The sequence below is a fragment of the Rhinoderma darwinii genome, chromosome 2, assembly GCF_050947455.1.
Source record: "Rhinoderma darwinii isolate aRhiDar2 chromosome 2, aRhiDar2.hap1, whole genome shotgun sequence".
NCBI lineage: Eukaryota > Metazoa > Chordata > Amphibia > Anura > Rhinodermatidae > Rhinoderma > Rhinoderma darwinii.
The window spans coordinates 255692249-255706497 of NC_134688.1; the positions used below are offsets into that span (position 1 = coordinate 255692249).

Below are 14249 nucleotides of genomic sequence, written 5' to 3' on the forward strand. Positions count from 1 at the left end.
TCAAACGTACCAGCGCCATTTTCCTGAAGACCTGCTTTTATTCATTATCTTTGGACTCTGACCCTGGAAAAATGGCGCATACAGAAGAGACATAGAAATAACAAGCGTTTTAGCTCTTTTTACTGGACGGTTATTACAGTTAGTAATCGGTGTGACGTGCTGTTTCTGTCACTTCCTAGCCGAACTTTGACAGGAGAACTCGGGTTTATCCAGGCTACACACCGGGAGAGTTATCATGACGAGCTACCCATACGGCCAGGTGAGAAGGGGCTTCTATCCAGGCACCATGGAAGTTATGTTTGATATCTAAAGAAAAAGAACTGCAGTGAATGAAAAAGGGCTGGTTCAGGGTATGTGTGAGTCACAGAGGGATGAGTAGGGTGAGGCTCACAGATAGATACCTGGGAGAAATAGGGAAATATCAAGGAGACAAAATGACAACGATCACCTCTATAATGTTGTCCAGGATTTGGTTCATTTATTATTTTCATCTGGCCCCATAAGAGGTCTTTGCAATTAATAGTTTTTAAAAAAAACCTACTTCCCCCGATGACCTGAGCGCTACTACATGTAAACATCGCAGCGGCGCTCAGGTCTGTACATGTGAAATGTATTGGACACCGCCACGTTACACAGAGAGTGTGTACCCGCTGCCACCGTGTCTTGTTTCTATACTTCAGAGCTGTATTCACAATGTTTCAGGCTTTAAAGGCGGTTCGATATTTATGCTGCGTGAATATATGAATATACTTGGACTCATACATGCGGCGCTGGCCGCACGCCGCAACTACAAATTCTAAGTTCTCTTAAACTTCTTAACATTAACTAATAAGTGACCGCACGCGAAAATCAATGTGTCACTTCTTTATGCTGCCCTTAGATGGAGCAGAACGTTTTTTATGAGCGATCAGTTTTAAAACTAAAATATTGTAGTATTTCTAGCTGGCTCGGTGTCTGCATAGACCTAGATGTGGTGATTTGCTTTTTGTGCAGTGTTTATGCCAGGCGCTGTACAGAATTCTCAATACATGGTAAGAACTGAGCTAAACTGTTGGGACTGTCATCAAACTCATTGACTGTTTCTAATAGCAACCAGAATCAAAATTATGAGCCGTCCCAAATGAGGTCCAGTGGCTTTTAGGGTCAGTTTGATAGAAGCCTCCACATCTTAGTGTGATTCCACTATAGAGAGGCAGATTTCTTCTTTCTGGGGGTGAGCTTTCCTAGGGAGCATTGTCTTCCAGCCTTCGTACGAGGAGTCTGTAACCCCACTATACGGGGCACTGTTCACATTATACTATTGACACAGAGTCCCCGCTAGTGAACAGTAGATGCTGACTATGCAGTCTGTTGAATATTACGCAGCAGATCTCAGATGTGTCTATATCTGGGGGTCTCTCTGCCTGTTTCCTCCAGGCTATGACGCCCTTCGTGCCTACATGAGTGGTGTTGTGATCTGACCCTTTTCTCTATATAGAAGACATTCTCCTTTGCTATGTATAATAAGATCCAGCATTCTACGTTGAAGTTCATGGTGTTATGGTCCAAAGGAAATGGTCTGTGTGCGCTGGTATATCTGCAGGGAGCCACGGGGGTGTTTCGCTCCCACTTGGAATGGCGGTATTTCTGATTATAATAAGTTGCCTTTTATGCTGTTGTATAACACATTATTTACAGTGGCTCCAGAAGTGGATATTTACTTTAATGACCGTGTATGACTTTCTTGATAGGGACGGCTGCTGGACCCTGCATATTCGGGTGGCCTGCAGCGCGATATAAGGATCGGTGGGGATCCCAGAAATTGCACACCCACCGATCATAAATGAATGGCATATTATGGCAATATTCAATCCCTTTATAAGATGGGAATACTCCTTTAACAAGTCTGGTGTCTTCTGTGTCATTGTATTAGATATAAGGATCATTAGCTGTTATACAAGCTGAAATGAATCGGCATTACTTTCAAAAACCCCATTCACATGTAGTGGAAAAAATCTGCACGGAATGGAGGACATTCTATCATGGATTTGACGCGGGCTTTACCCTTTGCAATGCGTAGTGTGAAATCTTCATCAGGATCCACATGTAACGTGTAGTTCATCATGGACTGGCTGCAGAGTTTCTGCAAAATCCGTGGCAGTAGAAAGTTGGCACCGTGTTGAAGCTTTGACTAAATAATAATTCTTACGTCATGTCTCCACTAGGAGGTAGTGTTGTGCTGATCTCTATGAGTGGTTACAGCTTTTGGCCCAATTTCCCCTCTTAATAAATGCAGAATCGCTTGTACAGACATATTTTGCGGAATCTTTTTTTGAAAACTGATGGTTAAGTAATTCTTGCTTGCAGAGCTGAGCCCATTTTCTGTGTATGTAACTGGTAGGAACTAGTGCAAAGTGCCTCTTCAAGCCTGTGCTTGTGTAAATCAGATATTTGTATTGTGGAAGCCTACACCTATTGTTGTCACACACAAACTGGTTTGGTGATGTTATTGTCTTCTTTGTTTCAGGGATACCATGGCTCTGCAGGACAAACTCCTGGTGCACCCCCTGGAAGCTATTATGCTAGTCAGCAGTATGGAGGAGGTGGTCACCCTGGCCAGCCTACGTATGGTGGACCTGCACCTGGAGCACCGTATGGACCTCCGTTGTCTAATAGCGGTTATGGACAACAAGTACCAGGTGGTGCTGCACCAGGGGGTCCAGGAGGGTCCTATGGTGGCCAGGCTCCAGGAGGACCTCACGGGGGACCTGCGGCCAATCCATATGGGGGTTCACAGCAAGGACAATCTGGTCAAAGAGCTCCTGGTAAGTTTTATAAATGAATCTCCAATTGGTGCCATTAACATCTTGTTAGAGAGACCCCACAAGTGTTATAATAAAAAGCCTTTAAATTTACATGTGCATGTAAAACACTTTTTACCACTAGAGGCACTAGGCTAAGATGAACTGTCTGTGCCAAATGTATTAACTCCTTCCCAATGTAAGACGAATTCTTAGATCATAGTTAGGTAGGGGGAAGTATGGAGTGGGCTCACAGGCTGATCCCACTGCATACAACGTATGTTACTTCCGACTCTTCATTGTAAAGAGCGGGATTGCGTTTCAGCACGGCCCCGCTTGTTTAACCCTTTAGAGGCCGCGGTCAATAGCAACCGCGGCATTTAAAGGATTAGAAAGAGGAGGTCGACCCCCTCTAACAGCCCATCGGCTCCCCCGTGACGCAATCGTGGGGTGCCGGTGGCTGTTATGACAGCCTGGGGGCCTAATGAAGGCCCCCAGGTCTGCCAAATAGAATCCTGTCAGAAGGATGATATACTGCAATACATTAGTATTGCAGTATATAGTGCTAGTGATCCAATAATCGCTGGTCCAAGTCCCCTAGGACAGGGGTCCGCAACTTTCGGCAGTCCAACTGTTGTGAAACTACAACTCCCAGCATGCCCTGACAGCCAAAGGCTTTCATATTCTAGAAAAAGGCTGTCAGGGCATTCTGGGAATTGTAGTTTTACAACAGCCAAAGTGCCGAAGGTTGCTGATCCCTGCCCTAGGGGGACTAATAAGAAAAACTTTAACTGACTTTTACATTTTTATTTTTTTTATGTACAAAAAAATTGTTAAAGTTTAAAAAAACAAAACCCTTAAACCATTTTCCCCCTAAAGCCTTGTAAAAAAATATAAATAAATTAGCATAATTAGTATCCCCGCATCCGTAAATGGCTAAGCTATTACAAAATATCTTTATTTAACCCGCATGGTGAATGCCGTAAAGAAAAAAAAAGTAAAACGCCAGAATTGCTGATTTTTGATCACCTTATCTGCCATAAAAAGTGATCAAATGCTTGCATGTACCCCAAAATGGTACCCTTAAAAACTACAGCTGGTCCCGCAAAACATGCCCTCGTAGCGCTCAATCGATGGAAAAATAGAAAATTTATTGGTGACACAAAATAAATTTTATTTATTAGAGTTAGTTTTGTCCTTGTAAAATTAGTAAAATATAAAAAAAAAAAGGTGGAAAAAACAATGGAGCAATCGCTATTTTTTTTTAGTTTTCCAACCCACAAAGAATTTTTCCCCTTTTCCAGTACATTATATGGTGCAATAAATGGTGCCATGAAAAACTACAACTCGTCCCGCCATAATCAAACCCTCATATGTCTATATCGATGGGAAAAATAAAAAAAGGTATGGCTTTTGGAAGGTGGGGAGGGAAAAATTAAAATCTGAAAAATGGCTGTGGCAGGAAAGGCTTAAAGAGGCTCTGTCACCAGATTTTGCAACCCCTATCTGCTATTGCAGCAGATAGGCGCTGCAATGTAGATTACAGTAACGTTTTTATTTTTAAAAAACGAGCATTTTTGGCCAAGTTATGGCCATTTTTGTATTTATGCAAATGAGGCTTGCAAAAGTCCAAGTGGGTGTGTTTAAAGTAAAAGTACAACTGGGCGTGTATTATGTGCGTACATCGGGGCGTGTTTACTACTTTTACTAGCTGGGCTTTCTGATGAGAAGTATCATCCACTTCTCTTCACAACGCCCAGCTTCTGGCAGTGCAGACACAGCGTGTTCTCGAGAGATCATGCTGTGTCGTCACTTCCCCAGGTCCTGCATCGTGTCGGACGAGCGAGGACACATCGGCACCAGAGGCTACAGATGATTCTGCAGCAGCATCGGCGTTTGCAGGTAAATCGATGTAGCTACTTACCTGCAAACGCTGATGCTGCTGCAGAATCAACTGTAGCCTCTGGTGCCGACACGATGCAGGACCTGTGAGTGACGTCACAGCGTGATCTGCCAGAAGCTGGGCGTTGTGAAGAGAAGTGGATGATACTTCTCATCAGAAAGCCCAGCTAGTAAAAGTAGTAAACACGCCCCGATGTACGCACATAATACACGCCCACTTGGACTTTTACTTTTCAACACGCCCAGTTGTACTTTTGCAAGCCTCATTTGCATAAATACGAAAATGGTCATAACTTGGCCAAAAATGCTCGTTTTTTAAAAATAAAAACGTTACTGTAATCTACATTGCAGCGCCTATCTGCTGCAATAGCAGATAGGGGTTGCAAAATCTGGTGACAGAGCCTCTTTAAAGAGGCTCTGTCACCACATTATAAGTGCTCTATCTCCTACATAAGGAGATGGGCGCTATAATTTAGGTGACAGCAGTGCTTTTTATTTAAAAAAAAACGATCTATTTTTACCACTTTATTAGAGATTTTAGATTTATGCTAATGAGTTGCTTAATGCCCAAGTGGGCGTGTTTTCACTTTAGACCAAGTGGGCGTTGTACAGAGGAGTGTATGACGCTGACCAATCAGCCTCATGCACTCCTCTCCATTCATTTACTCAGCGCATAGGGATCCTGCTAGATCCTTATGTGCTGTCTTATACTAACACATTAACAATACTGAAGTGTTTAGACAGTGAATAGACATTCCACGGAATGTCTATTCACAATCTCTGCACTTCGTTACTGTTTCTGTGTTATTTACAGCAGAGAAAGCGTGATCTTGCGAGATCTCGCTGTAAATGACACGTTACAACGAGATCACGCTTCCTCTGCTGTAACTACCATAGAAACAGTAACGAAGTGCAGAGATTGTGAATAGACATTCCGTGGAATGTATATTCACTGTCTAAACACTTCAGTATTGTTAATGTGTTAGTATAAGACAGCACATAAGGATCTAGCAGGATCCCTATGCGCTGTGTAAATGAATGGAGAGGAGTGCATGACGCTGAATGGTCAGCGTCATATACTCCTCTGTACAACGCCCACTTTGTCAATAGTAAAACATGCCCAGTTGTCTATTGAGAAACTCATTAGCATAAAGCTAAAATCGCTAATAAAGTGGTAAAAATAGATAGTTTTTTTTAATAAAAAGCACTGCTGTCACCTACATTATAGCGCTGATCTCCTTATGTAGGAGATAGGGCACTTATAATGTGGTGACAGAGCCTCTTTAAGTTGTGCACTATTTTGTAGCGCAAATCATTGGAATACGTGTACACCAGCCATGAGGTGGCGTAGAGAAAAGTGTCTAATTTAGTGAGTTGCACAGACTATATAATACAACATTTGGCACAATTTGCACCTTTTTCTCTCAGTCATGCATACGTTTTGTAACTTCAAGCACTGATAACTGAATGATAGCTTATGAAACAGCGGTTCCACGGGGAAGCAGAGACTCCTTGTAATATAGCGATAGCGCCCCGCTGTAGATACCATCCGCCCTTGCAGATCGAACCTCCACCACCCCCTTGTCGATCGCACCCCCCCATGTAAATCGCACCCCCCCCCTTGTAGATTGCATCACAGTAGCTCCCACTAGGAGCTGAATCCCCGGCCAAAGCGTCGGCAACCTCTGGCTGGGGATTGAGCTCCTAGTGGCATCTACAGTGGCGATCTACAAGGAAGAGGAGGGGGGTGCGATCTACAAGGGTGTGGGGGTTGTGCTGCGATCTACAAGGGGGGTGGGACCTACATGTGGGGTTGCTATCTACAAGGGACGAGGGGCGCTGCGATCTTCATAAGGGTGGGGGTGCTATCTACATGGGCACTGTGGCACTATATGTGGGCACTGGCACTCGTTATATGGGCACTGTGGCACTATGTCACTATATGTGGGCACTGTGCCACTATGGCAGTCGTTATGTAGGTACTGTGACTATATGTGGGCACTGTGGCACTATGTGGGCACTATCTACAGGGTCATTGCGGCACCATCTACACGGGCACTGCTGTTTTTAGGGGATTAATAAATAAAAAAACTAAAAATGAAATCCATTGTCTTTTTTTTTTAAACTCTTTTTTTTTTATTATTATTTTTTTTTAATGGCCATGAAAAACGGACAGACGGACTGGAAATGGATGAGAATTTGGAGACTCTGATGCGAAATTCACATGGAAAAACTGACATTTGATCAGTTTTTAATGTCCATTTTTTTTTTTTTTTTAACTGTCGTGTTGCCTAAATGTCTATGATGCCAGGAGTCCTGTTCACATGTACCGTGATCGGGCTGGGAAATTAGGTGGACACATAGATTGTTTTTCACAGTCCAATCATGGTCGTGTGAATCCGGCCTTAATGTCATTTATTAAAACCCCATTGCGGGGCCGGTACTAACAGGGTCCTGCTCACACTTCAGACACTATAATGTCATCTCGCCCCACAGTGCCCGCAAGCGGGAAAACATAAAAGAAAAACAAATCGAGATTCAAATCGAAAATTGCCCAAACTGTTGAAAAAAATCGTCCAGCCCTAGATAAGCCTGCACACTGCTCCATAGGCGGGGAAATAGAAAAGTCATGGATCAGAATATGGCGACACAAAGGTATAATTTTTTTTTAACAAATATCAACCATGAAATTTTTTTTATAAATTTAGTATCGCCGTAATCATACTGACCTGTAGAATAAAGTTAACATGTTGCTTTAACCGCACGGTGAACGCAGTAAAAACGAAACCCAAAAAAGCAATTGGTATTGGTGTTTTTTTCCCATTCCACCGCACAAATAGTTTTTTTGACGTTTCCCAATACGTTGTATGGTACAATAAATAAATGATGCCGTGAAAAACGACAACTCATCCAGCAAAAATGTCGACGGAAAAATAAGTTATGGCTTTTTAGAAGGAGGGGAGGTAAAAACGAAAATGAAAAACCGGAAAATGGCTGCAGTGCCAAGGGGTTAAAAACCGTGAGGAAAGTAGACTAGAAAACTGTAAAAACCTTTAATTCTACAAATGATTCTTTTCTGAAACGGGAACACCCCTGTAATGCGCGTTCTGTTTTCTTTTTCACGCAGGGACTTTGCCCCCAGGAGTAGACCCGGAGGCTTTTAACTGGTTCCATACTGTGGATACCGATAGAAGTGGTTTCATCACCTTAAAGGAGCTTAAACAAGCCCTGGTCAACTCCAACTGGTCGGCCTTCAATGATGAGACCTGTATCACCATGTTTAGTAAGTTTACTTATTTCTCTGTGCACAATGCAAATAAATATATATAATTTTCACAATGTGATTTTCTTTTTTTATATAATCTATCTCTCACTGGTAAAATTAACCTAGCCTAAAAATTCTAGACTGTTCATGTCTTTGACAGTGGGCAAACTACTTATTTCCTTCACTGTATGTATCTATGTTGCCACTCCCTGGTCTCCTGGTAACTGCATTAGTCGAAAGACACGTTTATGTCCATTGTCTCCCATTCACTGCAGCTGCCATAGATCTCACACACTCCGCTGTAGTTTATTTGGCTCCAATATGGCAGACCCCAGGAAAGTTTAAAAAAAATCTATATATATGTCTACAACATTACAAGAACAAACCCATTATTTCTCTTCATTGATGAAGGAAAAGTAAATCCATGAGACATTTCTTAATATAGGCTTGAGTATATGCCCAATTATTAATACATGGAACATAACCTGTGATTATGACGTGTCTGGTGTCCACATGAGGGTGTTTGTATTTACGCAGACCCACATGACATTTCCTAATATAAAGTAGAGCTTACTTTTTCATGTAGCTCTGCTCATCTAGATTTTCTTTGTGTATACTGAACGGTACTTTTGCTCGGCAGACATGTTTGATCGGAGTAAATCGGGCCGGATTGATGTGTTTGGCTTTTCGGCTCTGTGGACCTACCTGCAGCAGTGGAGGAACATGTTCCAGCAATTTGATCGTGATCGATCCGGCTGCATCAACCAGACCGAGCTGCATCAAGGTAAACCGTGCCTGCTACGAGAAACCCTCGTTATATTGAAGCCTTTCCCAGTACAGCTCTTAGCATTTTGTTTACTGCCAGTGTAATATTCTTCAGAGAAGATGACATTTTCCTATCGGTTATAATCACATTAGATGTGAGAACCTGCTGAGCAAGCACACGTCTGCATAATAGAGTAGAGGATGCAGCTCATTGTCTGTGCCCTAACCTCCACTGGGCATCTCCATGGTTACCCTGGGCAAAGGACAGGAAAAGCGAGCTGCGTTCTCTAGTTCATTATGCATGAGTAAACTAACTTGGTCTATGTGGAGATGGGCACGTGTATTCTACAACTCTTCTAACTCCCTACACAAGATATTACAAGTTTGTGTCCCAGAACATCCGTATGTCGTCCCATTGCAGTCAGTGATTTATTTCTTGCCAGTAAGAAGGTGATCAATGTAAGAAAATGAATTGTTTTGTAAAGCCAGATAATGGATGGTGATCCAGTGGAAATGAATGTTCTTTATTATCTGCACTGCAGTTTCTTACCCTGCTTGTTTTTCTTTTCACAGCTCTCTCTCAGATGGGATATACTCTCAGCCCACAATTTATCCACCAAATCATGTCCCAATATACCGTGAGGTCTGCAAACCCAGGCTTACAGCTTGACCGCTTTATTCAGATTTGCACCAAGCTGCAGAGCATGACCGAAGCATTCCGTGATAAGGATACGCAGAGATCAGGCAGCGTCAAGCTCAGCTATGATGATTTTCTTACAATGGCTGTAGAACGTCTATTGTAAGATCATGGTCTGTTTTACACCTCCGATTCCTGTTCTTGGTCCTGTACACTAAAGCCTTGTGAAGAACGCCGTGCAATACTTATATGCAGATCTTGGTACGTTTTTGGGGCAATCCAGTAATGCCAGAATTTTTGTACGTTGTGTCTTTGCCTGTATTAATGCACCATTTCATGTAAATAGAACTGTATAACTAAGAATTTTAACGCCTGTATATGCATCACTCGGCTCTTTTGAAGACTATGCTAACTTTACCCACTAGAGGGAGATAGAGTTTAATAATTCAGTCATCAAAACAATTCTGTGCTACATTATTACATGTTCCTTTTTTTAACATCAGTATCTTTTTTTTTTTTTTTAGATATTGATTAAAGAACACATTTAATTCTTGCATTATTATTTGTACTGGATCTAAAATATATAGCTATAGTTAGCTAAATTATTTCCTGTTGACTTACAAACTGTATATTCTAAAGTAACATAGCCAATAGAAACGGAATAGCCAAATCATTGTAATATGACAGAAGAAGCCTCCGAATTGTTAATACTATAAGAAACCAAACACTCCATATATTCCGAGCATCTCAATAATGTTACATGGTGGGCATCTTACACGAGCTTTGTGAATTTTGCAAGTTGTAGGAGCCCATCTGGTCAATATACTTTCTAAGCTGCTCAGGGCAATTGAGGGAGTCTTTGCAATTTGTAGAGGAAAGATATTGTAAAATACTGAATGGAAATGTAGAAATTGCAATTGTTAGAGCATTTTATATATCCTGTTACTCCTATCGACCGTTTATTCCACATTCCTCCTGCACTGTCTTTATATATTTGCTTAATACATCGAAGGTAGAGTTTTAACGCAATGGAAACTTTGACCACAGTTTTGTTCTTCTGTTTTCTTGTTTTGTAAAAACCTTACAGACATTTGCCATATTTTGTATCTGCCAAAGCTTTGTAAAATCCCTGAGGTTGTCAGGCGAATAATAAAGTGCTAAAAGAAGTATGTGTGTGTATATGGCTTTAAAGATGTGTTCTTGTCATTTAAAAGTAACATAAAGCATAAGGTTGACAATTGGGAGAAGCACAGAACTGCAGATTATGAATGGTACTTACACTGGGTTCACACGTTATTTGTGCTGCCGTTTTTGCGGAGTTTTATAGTGTAGAGAAATAGTTACCTCTCATTTTTACAAAAACACACAGCAAAAACGACAGGTTTGAACCCAGGGTAAGGGCTCATGCACATGACTGTATTACAGATCTGAATTGTACTATAATATGGCACCCATAGAACATGTTGGGTCGATACTGTACCTCCGTTTGCATTCTATATTCCGAAGGTTTTAGGAGAATATAATGAGTTACGGAGGTACCATATGGCAGCACACAATGCTCCATAAAAAGGACACTGTATGTGGCACCATATAGGTTTTGTGCACGCTGCGAGGCCTTTGGTTGTTTGTTCTGGTCTGTTAGGCTGGATTCACACGAGCATGTTACGTCCGTAATGGACCGACGTATTTCGGCCGCAAGTCCCGGACCGAACACAGTGCAGGGAGCCGGGCTCCTAGCATCATACTTATGTACAACGCTTGGAGTCCCTGCCTCTCCATGGAACTACTGTCTTGTACTGAAAACATGATTACAGTACGGGACAGTTGTCCCGCAGCGAGGCAGGGACTCCTAGCGTCGTACATAACTATGATGCTAGGAGCCCGGCTCCCTGCAGTGTGTTCGGTCCGGGACTTGCGGCCGAAATACGTTCCGTCCATTACGGATGGAAAATGCTCGTGTGAATCCAGCCTCACACTGATATCCGATTGGCCAGTAAATATCATCCTGTCACAGAAGCTAAAGAAATACAATTAGGGGAAAATGGTTAAGAAATAGATTAAGTAGCTCTGGCATTCTACCCTTTTATATGTGTTGTTCTCATTAAAATTGTATATGAACTGTGTACATGACCCGAGGCTGGTCAAGTCCTTCAGTCCATCTTTAGCTAGTTTCCCCACCCACCGCCCTTACTTCTGCATTCCGCACCCTATATTCAACTAACCATTGAATAGACTTTTTTTTTTCTCTACTAGACCTCAATTATTGACTAGAATTGATCACTTCTTGGTCAAGCTTATGTTTTTGACTAACATACAAGTGGCTATCCACACAGTCTCGTGGTCGGATCATAATCCCATCTCTCCTACCTGTTCCTCCCTGATATTGGGCCTTGGCACTAACAATTGGACCCACAATGACTCCCTGCTTTCCTTTGCTGAAGTTTCCCAAGCCCTGTGGGCAGTCCATAAACCAGTCCTACTAGGATTTCTTATCCGCAAGGCTGCTCTGAAGAAAAAAAAAAAGAAAACATCTAGAGCGCCAACCTAAATTAGAATGCTCAGGTGCTTTTCCTTGATTCTCAATTGAAATAATTAGTTACACCTCCGTTGTCACAAGTGTTGACTCAGTTAGAGCTCTTGCTCACTAAAAAGCTGAGGATTCTCCATTGGTCTCAACAGCGATACTGTAACGTCTGTGGTCGCTGACCACGAACTCCTTCCATCTGGTCGACGCCCTTCTCTCCAGAGATGTCTGCACATGCGGCCGTCCTGTTCCACAGCGACCACCAGGGTGCGCTCGCGAGCTCAGTCCAGCCTTATGGAGCCAGCGCGCACACCGATGTGAGATTGAGCTGATTGCTCTAAAAGCACCCTGGACTGTAAGAAGGGCTCTGCCCCTTCCTGCCTTGCCTGAGCTTTGTTATCGTTGCCCTAGTCTGTCTATGCAAATGGTCCCCCAAAGTGTTTTCCAGTTCCCAGTATATCCCGTTCCTGCTACCTGTAACCCGTGCTATCCTGGTCAAGTGCCGTATTGAGTCGGAGGCGTGCTGTGCGGAGTACCACGCCTGTCCTGCTTCACCACGCCTGCTGCCTAGTCCCAGCCGAGCCGGTCTTGCTACTGTCTGAGCTACCACAGGTACACTATACGAACTATAGACTGTGACCTGTGTCCTGTTGGCCAGCATGTCAAACCATCAAGGCGATACGGCCCAGTGTGTTCACGTACCCCACGTGACAGATACTATATGCTGAACAATATGAATAATTCTCGTCTGGCCCGCTGGCTCAGATGTCCAGGGTGATGGTGGAGGGGTGATGATTTGGGCTTGTTTTGCAGGAACAGGACATAGAAAAACTTGCATTTATTGAGACAACGGTCAACTTCACTTTATACTAGAATATTCTTGAGTCAAATGTAAGCAAATTTAAGCTGTACTGAAATTAAGCCATGCATCAGAACAATGATAGGAAGCACACCAGCAACTCAATATCTGAATGGCTAAAGAAGCAAATAATCAAGGTGTTGTAATGGCCAAGTCAAAGTACAGATCCCAACCCCATTGAGAAGCTGTAGCGGGGACTTATGTGAGCTGTGCATAATAAAAAAAATCAAGGAACTGAAGCAATGTTGTGAAGGGGCTAAATTTCTCCAAAAGGATGTGATGGAATAATAAACTTCTACACAAAATATTACCTAAAGTTATTGTTTCTAAAGGTCGTTCTACAGGTTATGGATTTATAGGGTGTAATTCATTTCTCCCATCTGCTTTCTGAATATTGGTTTACTTTTTGAAAAAACTAACTACATATTGAAATCTGTTGTGTTTAATTGTTGTCTACAATTGTAAAGCCATGATAAGAACTTGATATGGCATGATATGTACTTTCATTTCTTTATGAACATATATGCACATACACAAGTATGGGAGGTATGGAAAAAACTGTCCTATCACGACATCATATGACCACTACTGCAAATGACAATGACTGCACCGTTTACATGTGGCCACACCTAAAATGGAATGCAGCACCTCCAGGACTTCATGACAAGGGAGCAGAATAAAGAGGGAGTGATTAGTAAGTGACATTACTTGCTATGCTAGGGCAAAATAGCTGAATGTATAGAAAAGTGGCCAATGCTCTGCAGCATTTTTGTTGCTGCTGTAAATCACCTTAGCAGCCAGATGTTACATTGTAGTCAACCAGATTTTATGACGTGTTTTTATTTTGGCACCCCAATACCTTTTCCTATATGTTTGTACTTCATTCTGCAATTGTGCAAAGACCATGCTGTAACCACCCGAGTCCACATACCCTAAATTTACCAAAGAGAACCTTCCATAACCTTCTTTGCCACAAACAGGTGTTATTGTAAGATTGAGATCATACTAGATAGTTGTTTGGTTGTTTTTTGTTATTTTAAGTATAACACATTTTGTTAAATCTACGAATTATGAAAATCCATTGTCAGATGATGCCTCTGTTCAGATCTGAGTTGTGGTTTCTGTTTTTAACAGAAGCCGCAACACTGTGATGGATCCATTGCATGACAGAACCCATTGACTTTTATATTTGATCGCGTTCTGCCAAAATTGATTGATGAAATAAAGCAGTTATATCATTTTACATCACTCATAAAATAAAATAAAAACTGCCACCCATAAAAACCTCACATGTATTTTGTATTCAGCTAAATAAATTTACCTAATATACTCGGTCTATAGAAATCCAGTATATAGGGCAGTGAACACAACCCTCTTCTGGGAACTTTAGTGCCTAGTACTGTATGTAAAAAAATTCCTAAAAATGATAAAATGTCTGCGCATGCCTTTGTCATATGTCAGGAACTGTTCTCCTTGACAATGAGCGGTCATTGCATCAATACCAAGACTCCTGGCTT

The 14249-nt window shown here is 42.1% G+C and overlaps 1 protein-coding gene across 1 annotated transcript; it reads left to right on the forward strand.

Moving 5' to 3' along the window:
- The first annotated feature begins 107 nt into the window (after positions 1–107).
- Positions 108–10528, forward strand: PEF1 (penta-EF-hand domain containing 1). Its single transcript, XM_075853168.1, has 5 exons — positions 108–259; positions 2507–2804; positions 7810–7965; positions 8588–8731; positions 9286–10528. Exons 1-5 carry the CDS (start codon positions 236–238, stop codon positions 9513–9515), a joined length of 852 nt encoding a protein of 283 aa, XP_075709283.1. The 5' UTR covers positions 108–235; the 3' UTR covers positions 9516–10528.
- The last annotated feature ends 3721 nt before the right edge of the window (positions 10529–14249 follow it).

Excerpts from the sequence above, each read along its gene's own strand:
- PEF1 (XM_075853168.1), top strand. The coding sequence starts at position 236 with ATGACGAGCTACCCATACGGCCAG. Across the intron at positions 7,966-8,587 it reads GACCTGTATCACCATGTTTA|ACATGTTTGATCGGAGTAAA; the intron begins GTAAGTTTACTT and ends TTTGCTCGGCAG. Across the intron at positions 8,732-9,285 it reads CCAGACCGAGCTGCATCAAG|CTCTCTCTCAGATGGGATAT; the intron begins GTAAACCGTGCC and ends TTCTTTTCACAG.